Genomic DNA, 18050 nt, shown 5'->3' with positions numbered 1-18050 from the left:
CTTTCACCCTCATTAAAAGGTTCTTTAATTCCTCTTCACTTTCTGCCATCAAGGTTGTGTCATCTGCATACCTGAGGTTATTGATATTTCTTCCGGCAATCTTAATTCCGGCTTGGGATTCATCTAGTCCAGCCTTTCGCATGATGAATTCTGCATATAAGTTAAATAAGCAGGGAGACAATATACAACCTTGTCGTACTCCTTTCCCAATTTTGAACCAATCAGTTGTTCCATATCCAGTTCTAACTGTAGCTTCTTGTCCCACATAGAGATTTCTCAGGAGACAGACGAGGTGATCAGGCACTCCCATTTCTTTAAGAACTTGCCATAGTTTGCTGTGATCGACAGAGTCAAAGGCTTTTGCATAGTCAATGAAGCAGAAGTAGACATTTTTCTGGAACTCTCTAGCTTTCTCCATAACCCAGCGCATGTTTGCTATTTGGTCTCTGGTTCCCCTGCCCCTTCGAAATTCAGCTTGCACTTCTGGGAGTTCTCGGTCCACATACTGCCTAAGCCTGCCTTGTAGAATTTTAAGCATAACCTTGCTAGCGTGTGAAATGAGCGCAATTGTGCGGTAGTTGCAGCATTCTTTGGCACTGCCCTTCTTTGGAATTGGGATGTAGACTGAAAAAAAAGTTTAAAAATACTTTTGTTAAAAAACCAGACGCCTTTTTACTGGGTGCAGTGGGTGAAGAGATACTAAGGGAAGAAAAAAGACTGTTTATGTATGCAACAACCATGGCAAGAATTCTTTTAGCCCCCAAAATTGAAACAGCAAGAAGTACCAACGAGAAAAGAGTGGCAGATGAAGATGATGGACTTTGCAGAACTTGTGAAGCTGCAGGAAAAATCCAAAACCAGCATGATCAAGTATTCCAAAGGCATTGGAGTAAATTTATATGATACTAGCTGGCCCGGCCATGCGTTGCTGTGACTCAGGCTGTTAAATGGACCCTCAGAGTCCCCCTTCAGACTCCCCTCACTTTTAGAGTCCCCCTTCATTTTGTTGAAATGTTTTACGCGTGTTCTGTTTACACAGGCTCATCCCCACCCTGTCCCGACCCATGAGCTCTCTCATCCCCTCCTCCCCCCACCCCGGCTTATCCCTGTGGCTGGGCACATCCTGTTCCAACTCATGACCTATTCCGCCCCCTCCTCCCCCCACCCCGGCTCATCCCTGTGATTATCCCCTTCCTGTCCCGACCCATGAGGTATGCTGCCCCTCCTCCCCCCCACCCCGGCTTATCCCTGTGGCTGGGCATACCCTGTCCCGACCCATGACCTATCCCAACCCCTCCTCCCCCCCATCCCCCACGCAGTCGAGCCCCCACCTCCACTCAGCCCAGTCTGGAAAGGCGAGCCAATATGCTGTGGAGAGGGAAGCTTTCCTAGGTGCAGTACCAGTGTAGCCGTTGCTAGAAGGCACTATTTTGCAACCTCTCTTGTGCTCCCAGCATGCACTTTCAACTGAGTTGTGAGTTCTGGAACACATGGTTTTTGGGGTTTTACCTGGCTCAGGTGCAACATCTGTCTATGCAAATGGTATGGGGTACTAAAATGAAAATGGAAGGGGAAATAAAATGCATATATTAGTGAAAATAATATAGAAATGCAATATATTAGAGCAAATTGCTTGAAATCCATACGAAGTAAATGTGTTTCTTAGGGAATTTTTCATGAGGAATTCCTCGCTGCCCCGAAGAACCACATATTTCTTCAGAATTGTGGAGGACTGAATAGAAGTTTGGAAAAATTAGAAACGATCTCATTTTTCCAAACACATTCATGATCACATAGGATTACAAGAAGAGCTTGCTGGATCAGTTATAGCACATACAATGCAGGTGAAAGTCAGCTAGCTTATGCCCTTTTAAAACTGACTTTACCAGCTAGCAAAAGAGTCGAGGGAACGCTAGGGAAGCAGAACTCTGCAAGACTGGATCCAGCTGGTGGAAGACCATTGGCACTTGCAACTTTCCCTCCTGCTTCTGTTTAGATGCAGGGAGCATTTCCCAGTCTCTTCCTGACTGTGTTCATGAAGCACTGATTTTCAATCACAGAAACGAATGTTGACAGCTTTCATGGGGAGCCTCTTTCTCCCGCAGGGAATATGGCAAGGGATGCCACCAACAAATACAGCAGCATGCTGGGCCCCTACACTCTTGCCCTACAAAAGGCCATGTGGTCGTGTTTACTTGCCCAACAGACACAAACACTGAATCAGTCTCCTTGGCAATCTTGCTGCGGGAGGATGGCCAAATTCTACTCACAGCAGGATGGGGGAGAAGGTGAAAATGCTAAGAGGAAAAGGGGAAGAACCGGATCTTGTCACCCTTTGTGCTGTCTAAGAAATGGAAACTCTGACTGAGCACTTCGTATAGGAGAATGACAGGCGTTTGCCGCACTCTGTGATTCTGAACTGTAAATAAAAGTACATAAATCTTCCAGAGGCTCGTTAATTCTTTTCGGAGCTGTTTGCCTTCCTGAGATCACTACACACAGATCCATGAGTTGCAAGCTTTCATTTAATTAACATGTTATCATTTATATTCATATATACACACCTTTTTCAATTTTCAGAGAAAGGAAAAACAAATTGGTTATAAGAACCTCCCAAATCTCCACTTTAGAAGAAATCTGTCTAGCCATTGAAGTGAGGGAGCTTGGGAGTTGCGTTTCAGGAAGCAGGATCTGAGAGGGGCACAGGTGCCCCCCACCCCCCCAAATATGAATGTAGTATTAGTAATAATAATAATTTATTATTTGTACCCCACCCATCTGGCTGGGTTTCCCCAGCCAGCTCTAGCAAGGGGTTGTGTCACCAGTCTCCTGACTCCCAATTTCTTCATGTGTCACTTGAAGACTTCCTTCTTCAAGTAGGAACCTCTTGCAGTTCCTACTTTATAGGCTGTTGCATGTGGAGACCCTTTAACCTAGGCCTAGAAATAAATTCAGACATGACTCAGATTTTTTGTTTGGTTTTTGGCAGAATTTAGGCCACAACTTTATTGATTACATATCAAGTGATTGGTTGCAGGGCCGTCTTAAGCAGATCTGGCGCCGTGGTGCGATGGATCCCTCCGGCGCCCCCGCCCTGCCCCATTTCCCAGCGCGGCGGGTGGATGTAGCGCGGCTGCCGCAGGCGCAGCTGCGGGGCGCCCGCATGGCGCCCCGGCGTCCTGGCGCCCTGTGCCACCCAGCCTGGCCGTAGGGCCGGGCCTGAGTGGTTGCATAGGATCTAGTTTCCAAAGCAACTAGGGTAGCGCTGACTCAGGGCGCACCATGAGTCAGCAAAGAAGTCCACACCTGGGACGGGGGTCCTGACTACCGCCAGGCTCTGATTCCCCCATGTGTGCCCTCTGGAGCACTCCCCCATGTGTGCACTCTGGAGAGGGCACAAACCCGCTTGGGGAAGGGTGCAAAGTGTACCATCACAATGCTGTGGTTTGACTAACGGGGCCTTATCCCAGAAAAACTTAAATCCTGTTGTTTGGAACCAGTAATTGTTGGCCAGGGACAGAATTTGTAACCTGCTGCTCACAAAGCACAAACTCTACGACTGAGCTCTTAGGACCCTTGCTTCAGCTAGCCTCTGGCTCTTCTGGTGGCAGCAGATTACTGGCTGGGGTTCCATTTAGATGGCATAAAACATAAGATATAAAAACTGGTCCCAAGGACCTTTGAAATAAAGCCTGAGTAAAATTGGTGAAGCAGCAAAAGTTTATTGATTACAAAAACATACTTGCAAGAATGAGTATATAAAGCAGACGCATCTCAGATCAGTATAACTCAGGCATTTATCCTTTCACCGAGCGCAAAGTTCCTTCCTCTGCCTGCCCACTGGGTGAGATTAAAGGTACAGTGGAACCTCGGTTTATGAACACCTCGGTTTATGAATTTTCGGTTTATGAACGCCGCGGACCCATCTGGAACGGATTAATTCACTTTCCATTACTTTTAATGGGAAAGTTCGCTTCAGTTTATGAAAGCTTCAGTTTATGAACAGACTTCCGGAACCAATTACACCCATGTTTCAGTTTATGAACACTTCAGTTTAAGTACTTCGCGGACCCGTCTGGAACGGATTAATCCACTTTCCATTACTTTCAATGGAAAAGTTCGCTTCAGTTTATGAACGGTTACTCTGCGGACCGTCTGGAACGGATTAATCCATTTTCCATTACTTTCAATGGGAAAGTTCGCTTCAGTTTATGAACGCTTCAGTTTATGAACAGACTTCCGGAACCAATTGTGTTCATAAACCGAGGTACCACTGTAACGGTAAAGGGACCCCTGACCATTAGGTCCAGTTGTGACCACCTCTGGGGTTGCGGCGCTCATCTCGCTTTATTGGCCAAGGGAGCCAGCATACAGCTTCCAGGTCATGTGGCCAGCATGAAAAAGCCGCTTCTGGCGAACCGTTTACCTTTCCACTTGGAGCGATACCTATTTATCTACTTGCACTTTGACGTGCTTTTGAACTGCTAGGTTGGCAGGAGCTGGGACTGAGCAACGGGAGCTCACCCATTTGCAGGGATTCAAACCTTCTGATAAGCAAGCCCTAGGCTCTGTGGTTTAACCCACAGCACCACCTGGGTAGGTGCCTGCAAAAGTCACAGCCTATCATGACCACCTAATTAAAATACTAAATTGTTTACATCTCTCCCTCTCCAGACCCTCAGTGCCCATCCCCCTGTTTATCATTGTACAAATATGGTCAAAAGTCCCTTAACATTTGTCTATTTACATAAGTATTCTAACCACAAATTGTTCTAGTTACACGTGTTAACCACTATTCGTTTCAAACCATTTTGACCACCAGCTGTTCTAATCACAAGCAGACTTTGTGTCTAGGTCCCAACCACAGGCCATGTGACTTATGAACATTTTAACCATGATTTTTTTTTGCTAAATATGTGTTATCTTGTGACCTATCAGTCACAGCATTCTTTCAGCAGTTGCAGCTTCTTCTGCCTTTTGTAAGGTGAGTGGGAGGTAACCAAGAGCTTATTTAGCTTATATGGCAAGAACAAGAAGGAGAGCAATAATTATCTGTTACAAATGAGCACACCTTATATTACCAAACCCTCATTTCATAAAATTGCAACCAGCATTTCTGCTGTGCCGTGTAATCAAAACAACTAACTTGGATCGGCTCATTTCAGGCCCACTGAATTGAATGCAACCTATATTCACAGGTCATGGTGAAAACATTACGTTTTCCCTGGATTCATAACATGTGTTGGATATGTCCCATCTCTTGTTGGGACGTCATTCTCTTGTTGTTGTTGTTGTTGTTGTTTAGTCATTTAGTCGTGTCCGACTCTTCGTGACCCCATGGACCATAGCACGCCAGGCACTCCTGTCTTGCACTGCCTCTCGCAGTTTGGTCAAACTCATGTTCGTAGCTTCGAGAACACTGTCCAACCATCTCCTCCTCTGTCTTCCCCTTCTCCTGGTGCCCTCCATCTTTCCCAACATCAGGGTCTTTTCCAAGGATTCTTCTCTTCTCATGAGGTGGCCAAAGTATTGGAGCCTCAGCTTCACAATCTCTTGTTAAGAAGGTGTAACAGCCTTATCTCATTTCCCTCCCACTAAGAGTGATCCCCTTATTGTCCCAAATGAGGTCAATATAGAAGTCTTTATCCAACCCTTTCACTAGCATCCATACCCTCACCCTTCCATAACAGACTTTGATGGAATTATGCAGCCCACAATAAAAGGTAAAGGTAAAGTGACCCCTGACCATTAGGTTCAATCGCAGACGACTCTGGAGTTGCGGCACTCATCTCACTTTAGTGGCTGAGGGAGCCGGCGTACAGCATGTGGCCAGCATGACTAAGCCTCTTCTGGCCATAGCTGCCAAGTTTTCCCTTTTCTCGCGAGGAAGCCTATTCAGCATGAGGGAATTTCCCTTAAAAAAGGGAGAACTTGGCAGCTATGCTTCTGGCAAACCAGAGCAGGGCACGGAAACGCCGTTTACCTTCCCGCCAGAGTGGTACCTATTTTTCTACTTACATTACATGCTTCTGAACTGCTAGGTTGGCAGGAGCTGGGACCAAACAACAGGAGCTCACCCCATCGTGGGGATTTGAACCGCCGACCTTCTGATCGGCAAGCCCTAGGCCACCCTCGTCCCTACAGTGCCACCCACCCATGTACTCTGGCATACAGCCAAACGACGCCCTCAAACTCACAACCATATAATGAATGTCAATTTCAAATTGGAGTTGTAGTCAACATTAACTCAGAGAAGGCCCATTGACATTAATGAACATGACTTTGCTTGGCTGCATCAATTTCTGTGGGGCTATTATGAGTATAGATTAATTGGACACAACCCACAGACCAGAATCTCCACTTCAAAATCTGGTTGAAAGAGGAAGGTATTCATTCATAGAATTCATAGAATCATGGACTTGGAAGGGATCCTGAGGATCATCTAGTCCAACCCCTGCAATGCTGGAATATGCAGTTGTCTCATATGGGAATCGAACCTCCAACCTTGGCATTGGGAAAACCCAGGAGATGGCTTGCCAGCAGGATCCACACACCCACTCTTCCACAAGGAAAAGAGGAGAAAATTCAACAGTCTAGCATTTGGCAGATGCGGGGGGGGGGGTCTTCCTAATCATCCAGAGGATTTAGTGTCACAATGCAGAAGGAAATGTAGTTTGAACGTTCAATGCAAAACTTTTACATACATAATTGAACACACAATTGCCTTTATTTATTTATTTTGTAGAAAGAGTAGCATTGCATAAGAAATGCCTGGAGAAACAAGGGCGTGATTAATTGCTACAGATACGGATTGCAACGACAGAAGTTGGAATTGCATGATGGCAGAGAAAATAATTGCCGGGAATCAGACGGGTATTCAGTCCCTCCGAGGCTTCTCAGGAAGGAAGATGGATCTCTCCATGGTGATGCTGACATTTGCGATCTGCTTCCTCCTTTGCCTGGTGGCGCTCATTTATCGTGATGTCCGAAGTATAGATCTCCCTCCAGGAATTGATGGACCTTTCAAACTCTTCCTAATTTCCATTACGTTACATTCAAGCATACGGATGGTAAGTTGGATCGACTTTGAACTTGGAGTTTCTGTGGGGCAGCTCAGTCGCTAGAGCATGAGACTCTTAATCTCAAGGTTATCAGCTCGAGCCCCACGTTGGGCAAAATATTCCTGCATTGCAGGGGGTTGGACTAGATGGCTCTTATGGTCCCTTCTGGCTCTACAGATTCTATGATTCTACTATATTCTTAGTTGCATGGGGGCTGGCCAGCCAGGAATTGTTCAAACAGACAACATGTTTTAGGAGGTGCAAACCCACCTACCCCATTGTAGAATCACGGAATTGTTGGAAGGGGCCACAAGAATCACCAAGCCCCACCCTGCAATGCAGGAATCTTTCACCACATATGGGACTCGAACCCAGGACTCTGGGATTAAGAATCTCATGCTCTATCTACTGAGCTATCCAGCCTGAAGGGTTCATGTATTATAGCTAGAGATCTGTGCAAAAAAACCCTCTCCCAAATGTCCAGTTCTATTTGCAAGGGGCGTGCCTGGTTTGCCCCCCCCCCATTGTGCGCCCGGGGCAACGGCTCCCATGCACCCCTCCACTCTACGCATCTGTCTGTGCTGCATCCTGGTAAACATCCTCCGCAATGACACAAACCTAGACTCAGGCACACCCACACGCACACAAATGATGGAGAATCTTCGGGGTGGGCGGGCAAGAATGATACTCAGAGAAAATTTTGTCTCACCCCTGATTAGAGGTGTGTGGGAGGTCACCTGGAGGCAGCAGTTGCTGCGGATGCAGCAATAACATTGCAACACCACACAGAGATCTTGGAAGAAGGTAAGTGAAAGTTTAAATGAAGCAACGCTGATGTGTTGTTGCAATGCCCTGGTGGAGATTCTTCCATGCAGGTGTAAAGTAAAGAGCATCCTCGAGAGGTCCCTGTTCATTCATTTTAACACTGAATGGGAAACAAAACAAAGGAGCAATTGGTGCAAATGTAATCAGGGCGGGCTGAGAGGAGGAGCCGCCGCCGAGGAGACACGGCACCAGCACCGTTTCCTCCTCCTCTCCCCTACCGTGTTAACAAGCGGGGCGCCTGCGCAGGGTATTTGCTTCCCTAGTCTGGCCCGCAGTTTGGTCTTCTAGGGGGGGGGCAGCTGCACCCCCCTGCCCTATGCTGGGTACACCCATGGATGCAGCAATAACATTGCAACACCACACAGAGATCTTGGAAGAAGGTAAGTGAAAGTTTAAATAAAGCAACGCTGATGGAGTCCTCAGACTTGCAACCAAAATGAAATGACACAAAAGGTAAAAGAGGCAGAGGGAGGAAGCAAGCTCGGAGATTGGTTCTTCATTAATAAAATTGCACCTGTTAAATTAGGACCTATTGGTAATCTGTCTGATACGCATGGGTGGTGGAATTTAAGAATGTAATAATAATAATTTCATACTAATACTATTTGCATGGGAAACAGTGAAGTTGCAAGCTGTTTCCTCCAGAGGACACACTAAGAAGCTTATAGAACGTGTGTGTGTGTGTGTGTGTGTGTGTGTGTGTGTGTGTGTGTGTGTGTGTTTTAATAGCTTATAAAACTGTGACTTTGTGTCCATTATGTTGGAGGTTTGGTGGATCTGGTGGGGGAGGAATGCTAAAGTCGCCTAAAAATGTCACAGAAGACAAAAGACATTGCAGACTACATAAAGCTGTCTGAGTCTCCCATTGAAACCAAAGGGAAAATGAAAACTAAGGGGGCGAATGAAAACCAAGAGAACATTTAATGAATGCAATTGGAACAAATGGAAATGAAATCAATTAAACTTCTGAATGAATCAACGAAGCATTTCTCACCACACACTACTCCTACAAGCAGACCTTTCTAAAAACCTTATTAAACCGAAAGCTGACTATGCTTGATACTAGCTTCTGTTGCTTCTGTGTCTTTATTGAACAGGGATCTATTTTGGAGAAGTTGAGAATCTGTGCAACACCGACATTCCTTAAATGGAGTAGCTCTGCAGTGCCAGTATGGAGTGAGCCCAGACTCTTCACTATCGACACAAAATTTGACACTGTGACTGTGAGGATTTATCAGCCAAAGGGCCTATCCACAGGACAGAGAGGAATTATCTACCTGTATGGAGGAGCTGGCTTATTAGGGAGCATAAGTGAGTCATTCTAATTTAACTTACAACCAGTGTGATCTGTGTGGGGCTTGATCTGGAAAATGCATCTAAAGCATGGTGCTGGGACCAGGTTGTTGAGTAGACCAACCGGACATGCAGATATTACATCTGTGCTGAACCAACTGCACTGGCTGCTGATCAACTACTGGGCCATGTTCGAGGTCTTGTGGTTAGGACCTGGACAACTTGGGAGCAGGTTACCTGGAAGGCCACTTATCCATTACTTAGGTCGTTTATGGAAATTCTAATCAAGGCACCGCATCCTACAGAATATCCATGGCCGACCCTAGATATTTTGCCACCTGAGGCAAAGCAGAACATGGCACACACCCCCAACGCCCTGCTGTCTGTGACAACTGGAGGTGAACTGGGGAAGCCCCAGCTCACTGAAGGCAGTGGAGGAGAAAAAAGGAGGCTGGATAGGAACAAATGGCAGCAGCAATGGTAGCCCTGCTTTTTTCAGGTGGTGCATGGCTGACAAGTGTTGGAGACAGCGAGCAGTGAGCAGCACACTCCTGGGGGACTTGGATCTGCCACCCTTCCCAGCTCTCCCCAGCCCACCCAAGCCTAATGGGATGACTGGCTCTGAGAATATCATAGGGCAGTGTCCCCCAAAACAGGCATTTTCTGCTGTTCTCCCTGTACTGTGAAATCCCCTTCCCTCTTCCATACAGGAAGCAGCTACCACCAGTTGCTGCCGGCATCTTGTGAAGTCTTTTCCTTTTGCCCTGGCTTTTCCTCGCCCATGACTTTGACCCTGTCATTAGGGTTGCCATGTGTCCTCTTTTTCCAGGATATGTCCTCTTTTTTGTAGGTAGTCATATTGATCCATAGTTATAAGTAGAAGTTGGCAAAAGTGTCCTCTTTTTTGCTTTTCAAAATATGGCAACCCTATCACCTATCTAACCTTTTATATGCTTCTATGTTGCTATTCTTCTTCTTAGGCTCTGTTTTAATGTTTTGATGTTTTTCATTTCCTTTTTGGACTGTACCCTGCTCAGGGATTTTTGAAATATTAAGTGGTTTATAATTGCTTTCTAATAATTACACACACACACACACACACACACACACACACCAGTATATATAAACATATATACTGAAAGGAAGAGTTCAATGTATATGAGGGGGTGGGAAATATTCCACATTAGGTATCTGATAAGTGTGTGCATTTCAGAAATCGATAAACAGATAGATGATTTCACACACACAGTATCCTTTTTTCTATGTAGCTCAGGGTTTTTTTTTTTTTAAAGATTTTTATTGAAGTACGAGAATTTTTACATACATTATATTCTCTCCTTCCAATGTTTAATTTCCCGTACCATTTTTTCTTTCCCTTCCCACCCCCTCCCTCACCCATAATCCATTGGAAGGGTTCAAACAGTTGTCCTCAGCCACGGGCACAATGTCTTTAATTTCCACTGAATGTCTTCTGGTCCAGTAGTTGTTATCCATTGAAGATAGGGGTTCCATCTGGTCCTTATCACAGTAGACTTGGCCTTCCATGTTATATCCTGTGACGTTACTGCCACGATGTCTGACTGAATAAATTCAAACAGATAATTAGTCCAGACCTCTACTGTCCATTTTTCTCTATCTTTCCAACCTAGAGCTATTGTTGCCTTTCCTGCTAGTATCATTGCTTTGAAGGTATGCTGGTCACCTTTCTCTATGGCCGTGTTTCCTAGTATACCCATTGTCATAAGATTGAAGTCTATAGGTAGCTTCACTTTAAAAACTTCATTAATAACCTTAAGGATTTTATTCCAAAATCCCCCTACCTCTGGGCATTCCCAATACATATGGGAGAACCATCCCTTGGCTTGTTCACAGTGCCAGCAGTTAGGGTTCAATCCTGGTATCATATTAGCTAGCTGGGCCGGAGTTCTATACCATTTTAGAAAGAATTTTAGTTCGAGCTCCCTAAATTTGCTTACTTTAATCTCATCTATTCCTTTCATTATCCTTTCGACCTTTGATTCGCTAATTTGTTCTTCTTTACTCCACATCTTTTGAATAAGTTGGGTTGTCAGTTCTTTATTTGTAATCATCCTCTTATAGATTTTACCTATCATTCCTTGTTTAGCTTTTTCCATTTGTTTATATAGTTCCTCTATTGGCTCTTCTAATCTCATATTTCCTATCTCTTGAGCTTTAAGAATTTTATTATATAGCCCTCCAATTTTTAGCCAGTATTGGTTGCCTATGTTCTCTGTTACTTCCTGCACTGACTTTAAGGACTCTCCTCTATACATATCTTGGACTATGTGATATCCCTTAGCACTAAGAAGCTCAGGGTATAATTAACAAAAGCATGCCTGATTAAATCCTATTCTTATCTCCTGATTTCCAGTCACTTAAAACAATTGATGGTTACCAAATTGGAACTATGGCGACCAGATTTCTAACTACAGTGGTACCTCTACTTACGAATTTAATGCGTTCCAAACACACATTTGTAAGTAGAAAAAATTTGTAAGTCGAATCCCATAGTAATGCATTGGGAGAAAACATTCGTAAGTAGAAAAAATCCTATCTAAAAATTCGTAAGTAGAACAAATCCTATCTAAACTGCATCCAAGATGGCGGACGGAGCTCCATTCATAAGTAGAAACATTCGTAAGTAGAGTTATTCGTAAGTAGGGGTACCACTGTAGTGAGAAAGGCTAGAAGCAAGTATTGCCAAATTGCTACCTTCCAGCCGTTGTGAATTACAACATCTCCTGAACCATTAGGTTGGCTGGGGCTGATGGAAGTTGTAGTCCAATGACATCCAATGTAGTCCAATCTTTTCTGAGACCTCTGGCTATAGGGTTGGTATATAAACTCAATTAATAATAATAATAATAATCTGAAGGGCAACCTCTGGCTCAGAGAGTCAGAAGCCAGATCTATTGGTTTGTAGTAGAGAAGGAAGGAAGAAGGGGCAAGTGCATAAAATGCCATGGGGAGGGGAATAATCTTTGACAACATGGGTATTAGTTTGACTTTGGGCCTTGGGCTCTGGATGGGTGGAAGGCTGGATACATAGGAAAAAATGGGATTTTCCTCTGGCTCAGATGCAAAAAGAAGACTTGGGGTTTTATCGTACTCGTCTCACATCCCAACACACATAAATGTAGAAATGTGCATGCCATTGTTTAAAGTATTAATACACTGAAGGTCTTTTTACTATCCAGGAGCTTATCAGATGCTGTGCCGCTACCTTTCCAGAGAAAGTGAATCCGTGCTTTTGTGTGTTGGGTAAGTCTGCTTATTCCTGCATTCATCCTGAATGTCCTAAACAGCTGACAAGTGTGGAAGCAGGTGACCCCTGCCAAGTTACTCCCAAAATCAATGGGGGAATTTGCCACTACATGGTACAGGGTTAGCCAATGCAGTGCCCTCCAGGTGTTGTTAAATGCCCAAGTCCCATCAGCCCCAGACAGCATGATTTATGGTCAGGGCTTATGAGAGTTGTCAGACTACAGGGCACTGTAATTGCTACCCCTATATTAAAGGCAGTTTCTTCATGATACGTCCGTTATGATGATTTTCTAACAGGTGTGTGGGAAAGCTGACTTCTCGACAGTTCTTATAACAGCAGCCAAGGCACAGAATTGCACCAGGGCAAAAAAAATCTTCTGGAGGCAAGGGAGGCAAGAAGCTATGGCAAAGGAATCCGGAGTCCAGAAGGCTGGGCTGAAGGCTAGGCTCCAGTCCAGCTCTCTCCCATCACCACTGCGAGTTCACCACAATGCTGGTGGGGATGCAAGCATGGGAGGGACCTCCATACATTTATGGTGGCAGTGTGAAAAGCTTACTGGGTTTGGGCAAATTACTTTTGATGTCGCTTCTCATATTGGTCTATCCCTGAATGCAAACCCTGCTCCGGCCCTTCTGCCACTAGATCCCGATCTAGATGCTCCCATTATACATAAACCGCTGCCCATTTCCCAATAGAAAGATCTCAAAGGTCCATCTATGATGGGATGGCAAGGAGAGGTCTGGGGTTTGGCTCTCTTCAAGCATCTTACATAGCACAGAAGGGCCCCTGCTCAAGCTTCCTTCTTATATGTGAGTGGTTAACTCAAGTAACACAGGTATTGTTGGAGTTGATCAATGTCATCTTATTATAAGACCAATGAATATTCTAGAAAATGAAAATAAAGAAAACAGAACCAGCCATATCCTCCTTGTTGGAAACTGCAGGCTTTCAGATCTCAAGAGTCAACACAAAATTGAAAAAAGATACCCTATATATAAAGTGCTTTGACAATACCATCAGCTTTATTAATCAGCAAAACAAAGTAAATTGATGTTTCTGGATTTTCTTCTTCTGCACCTGTCCCTGAAACAGTAACGGACAATTACAGTCTAGGTTTTGCACCCTGTTACACCTAATCTATTTCTATGGCAACTCACTGCTACTACAGTTATATGGTGGAAACATGTATCTGACATATTGACTATTTTATGGGGAAATCCCATGCTCTAAGGCAGACGTCACATCTGCTGTGAAATTGCCCAGGGTGTAAAAAGCATTTGCTCAGGGTTGTAAATTTTAATTAAGCCATCCTCTTTTGGTTTATGACTTGTGTATCACAGCACTGCTAGAACTGCCTTGTTTACTGAAATTTTAAATTAAATTACATTGTGAAGTTGTTGACCTTTTGGAAGTTCATTAAGGCTCCCCATAAAAATCTGGTTGGCCACTGTGAACACTGGGTGCTGGACTAGAATGTACCATAGCCTGACCCATCAGTGCAGAGGGTACTCTATGCATTTTTCTATATGTCACTTGGATGGGGAACAGTCCTACCAAACTTGGAGAAGGGCAAATTTCAAACAATGGCTTAGTTTCCTTTCACATATTGTTTTAGAAAGTGTGAACTAGACTGGTTTGTCTTTAACTAAGAATAGGATTGACTTTATCCCCTGCCCCTTCTCTCCATCATCTTCTAGGCAACGTTTGGGTCCTAAGCACAAATGTCCTGCACAAATCATGGACTGCATCACCGCCACAGAATATTTTTTGAAAAATGCAAGTGATTATGGGGTAGACCCTAATCGTATTGTCATTGCTGGTGACAGCACTGGGGGTGGAATTGCTCCCCTTGTCTGTCAACATCTGTTAACGAGAAAGGATCTCCCAAAGGTCAGAGCCCAGATCCTGCTCTACCCAAATATTCAAACAATGGACTACAACTTGCCATCTTATCAGCAAAACCAAAATGTCCCCATCCTCTTCAAGAAATTGACTGCCGAATTTGACCTCAGGTTTATGAATGTGAAGCTAGCATATTTGGATCAAGTCCTGAAGGGGGCCCATGTTTCCGAAGAAATGAAGATGAAATACGGGAAATGGATCCATGCAGATAACATCCCGGATGAGTTTAAAGTCAGGGGCTACAAACCACCCCCGCCAGTCCCATTTTCAAAGGAGCTGCACGAAATGATGAAGGATTCTTTTGAGCCAAAGTACTGTGCTCTTCTAGCGGAAGATGACATTGTGCGTCAGCTCCCTGAGACGTATTTGTTAACCTGCGAGTATGATGTGCTTAGGGATGATGGTCTGTTATACAAAAAACGGTTGGAGGACAACGGAGTGCCAGTAACTTGGCATCATGCAAAGGATGGATTCCATGGGATTCTAAGTTCAGTTGATTGGTTCTTTGAATGGCCATGTGCAAGGGTGGCAGCAGAGCGTGTCATAAGCTTCATAAAACGATTCTGATCAAAGATCTGTTCTCTTTCCCGCATAAAGACCTTTCATTTTATTGCATGCAGTGCACTTAAAGAAAAGGTTGTGAAAATGATGTACAGATTGTATTTAACACCAGTTAAGTTGGCTAAAATGTACAAGACAAGAACTAATGAGTGCTGGAAATGTAAGGGAAGGGAAGGTATCTTTTACTACATGTGGTGGACATGTAAAGAGGTAAAGGCTTTCTGGGAAATGGCATGTAATGAGTTAAAGAAAACGTTTAAAAATACTTTTGTTAAAAAACCAGAAGCCTTTTTACTGGGTGTAGTGGGTGAAGAGATACTAAGGGAAGAACAAAGACTGTTTATGTATGCAACAACCATGGCAAGAATTCTTTTAGCCCCCAAAATTGAAACAAGAAGTACCAACGAGAAAAGAGTGGCAGATGAAGATGATGGACTTTGCAGAACTCGTGAAGCTGCAGGAAAAATCCAAAACCAGCATGATCAAGTAAAATAAAAAAATTCCTTCAGTAGCACCTTAAAGACCAACTAAGTTTTTATTTTGGTATGAGCTTTCGCATGCACACGAAAGCTCATACCAAAATAAAAACTTAGTTGGTCTTTAAGGTGCTACTGAAGGAATTTTTTTATTTTACTTCGACCCAGACCAACACGGCTACCTACCTGTAACATGATCAAGTAAAGCATTGGAGTAAATTTATATGATACTAGCTGGCCCGGCCATGCGTTGCTGTGACTCAGTCTGTTAAATGGACCCTCAGAGTCCCCCTTCAGACTCCCCTCACTTTTAGAGTCCCCCTTCATTTTGTTGAAATGTTTTACACGTGTTCTGTTTACACAGGCTCATCCCTGTGACTCCCCCACCCGGTCTCGACCCATGAGCTCTCCCATCCCCTCCTTCCCCCACCCCCCAGCTCATCCCTGTGGTTGTCCCCACCCTGTCCTGACCCATGAGGTATGCTGCCCCTCCTCCCCCCACCCCGGCTTATTCCTGTGGCTGGGCATACCCTGTCCTATCCCATGACCTATCCCACCCCTCCTCCCCCCATCCCCCACCCAGGCAAGCCCCCACCTCCACTCGGCCCAGTCTGGAAAGGCGAGCCGAGATGCTGTGGAGAGGGAAGCTTTCCTAGGTGCAGTACCAGTGTAGCTGTCACTAGAGGGCACTGTTTTGCAACCTCTCCTGTGCTCCCAGCATGCACTTTCGTCTGAGTTTTGAGTTCTGGAGCACATGGTTTTAGGGTTTTTACCTGGCCCAGGTGCAACATCTGTCTACGCAAATGGTATGGGGTCACTCTCATATTCGCTTGGGACATTGTGTCAAAATTTGAACACAATCTGTCAAGCGGTTTCGGAGAAAAGTGGAGATGGCCGGTTTACATTTTTGTATATTTGGTTTGGAAGATTATTGTAAGCAACTAACATCACTAGCAGGGTTGTCCGATGACTTGTAATGAGAAATTTTCTGCCTTTTTATTTTTATTTAAACTTTGAGACATTCTGTAATAAATCTAATTAGAATTAGGGTTGGAAAATGTATAAATTGCAATGATATAAAGGTTAATTTTGAAAGCCATGAGGCAGGAGGGAAAGAAATCGACAGTCTCTAAAGAGCCAGGACAGTATAGTGGATAATGATGATGTAAATGTATAACTTTAAATGGAATAATAATAATAATGACAATGATAATAATAATAATAATAATATACCTCTCATCCAACTTTTGGGTGCCTCATTTAGGGCTGTAGAATGTGCATAATTCTGAAAGGGATTCCTTATTTATGATTGCTTGTGCGTGGGAACTGGTCTGCCAGTATAGTTACATTTGGCCTAATCTCAGAGAGTTGTATATAATGTTTGTCCTAAGCAGAGTTGTTGGCATCTGTCTTGAGAGACAAAGGAGTGCACCTCCAGGGATGAAGTTAAACTGCTGTGCTAGCAGCACCCAAGTGATCTCTCCGGGGCGCAAGCCTGGGCGGTGCATATGGAGGTCCTGGACTGCCTAGACGACAAGACTCACTGATGTGGTCCAAAGGAAAGCAGAGCAATACGTTTTGGCACCAGCTTGGCTGCAGGGATTGCTGGAAAGAAGCGTTGAAGGGGCCATCTAACCATCTTAGGGATGCCACTCTAGATTTCTGTAGCATTTACTCCTTAGCCTGTATTGGGGGACTTGGGGACAGTACTGAGCCAAACCTTTGTTCATTAGCAGCTAGGGTTTATGGGCAAACTTTAAGACCCCTAGGAATTATATGAGAATTTAGTCGCATATAAGTAATTGCTTCCTGCCCTGAAATTTACAGCCACCTTGTCACCTGATGCTGGTATTGCAAAACTCAAGGACCCCCTACCTGCATTCCACCTCTTTAATGTAACATTTGGCAGCAGGACTTGTCACAGGGATGTTTCATGCTAAAGTTCAAAACCTTTGGGGTTACTGGCGTAGTGCACCAGGGCGCCTGGCCTCTAGGGGGTGCCCCAGAGACTCCCGCCAGCTCCCTGCAAAGTGGCTCCCCGCCCCCTCCCTCCCCGCCTGACTCTCCGGCAAGGCAGCAGCTCGAGTCGCAAGAAGCAGCCACGGCAAAGCTGCTCTTCTCCCTTCAGGAATGAATAGAAATAACAAAGACCGTGAAAACACTGAATCATATACAGTGGTACCTCTACTTATGAATAACTCTACTTACGAATGTTTCTACTTACGAATGGAGCGCCGTCCACCATCTTGGATGCAGTTTAGATAGGATTTTTTCTACTTACGAATTTTTAGATAGGGTTGCTTCAACTTACAAATTTTTTCTCCCAATGCATTCCTATGGGATTCGACTTACATTTTTTTTCGACTTACAAATGTGTGTTCGGAACGCATTAAATTCGTAAGTAGAGGTACCACTGTATATGCAACTGGAGGGAATGGAATACATAGCACATATGCAATTGTGTCTGAAGAGGCGAATAAGACTCAAAAAGTGCCAAGTTCAATGTGCAAAAAGCCCAATGTAATAAGGTGCTAAGGCAGGCATCCCCAAACTGCGGCCCTCCAGATGTTTTGGCCTACAACTCCCATGATCCCTAGCTAACAGGACCAGTGGTCAGGGATGATGGGAATTGTAGTCCAAAACATC

At 44.6% G+C, this 18050-nt stretch overlaps 1 protein-coding gene across 1 annotated transcript; it reads left to right on the top strand.

Moving 5' to 3' along the window:
- Positions 1-6824: 6824 nt before the first annotated feature.
- Positions 6825-17178, top strand: LOC118087353 (arylacetamide deacetylase-like 3). The gene is made up of 4 exons (XM_035119918.3): positions 6825-7070; positions 8984-9197; positions 12398-12461; positions 14163-17178. The coding sequence occupies exons 1-4, from the start codon at positions 6837-6839 to the stop codon at positions 14932-14934; spliced, it is 1284 nt and encodes a 427-aa protein (XP_034975809.2). The 5' UTR covers positions 6825-6836; the 3' UTR covers positions 14935-17178.
- Positions 17179-18050: the final 872 nt, after the last annotated feature.

The sequence above is a fragment of the Zootoca vivipara genome, chromosome 6 (genome assembly GCF_965207765.1).
Source record: "Zootoca vivipara chromosome 6, rZooViv2.hap1.1, whole genome shotgun sequence".
Lineage (NCBI taxonomy): Eukaryota > Metazoa > Chordata > Lepidosauria > Squamata > Lacertidae > Zootoca > Zootoca vivipara.
Note: the sequence above shows the minus strand (reverse complement) of the source record. Positions and strands in the feature narration are given on the sequence as shown.

Excerpts from the sequence above, each read along its gene's own strand:
- LOC118087353 (XM_035119918.3), top strand. The coding sequence starts at position 6,837 with ATGATGGCAGAGAAAATAATTGCCGGGAATCAGACGGGTATTCAGTCC. Across the intron at positions 9,198-12,397 it reads TGGCTTATTAGGGAGCATAA|GAGCTTATCAGATGCTGTGC; the intron begins GTGAGTCATTCT and ends TTTACTATCCAG. Across the intron at positions 12,462-14,162 it reads TCCGTGCTTTTGTGTGTTGG|GCAACGTTTGGGTCCTAAGC; the intron begins GTAAGTCTGCTT and ends ATCATCTTCTAG.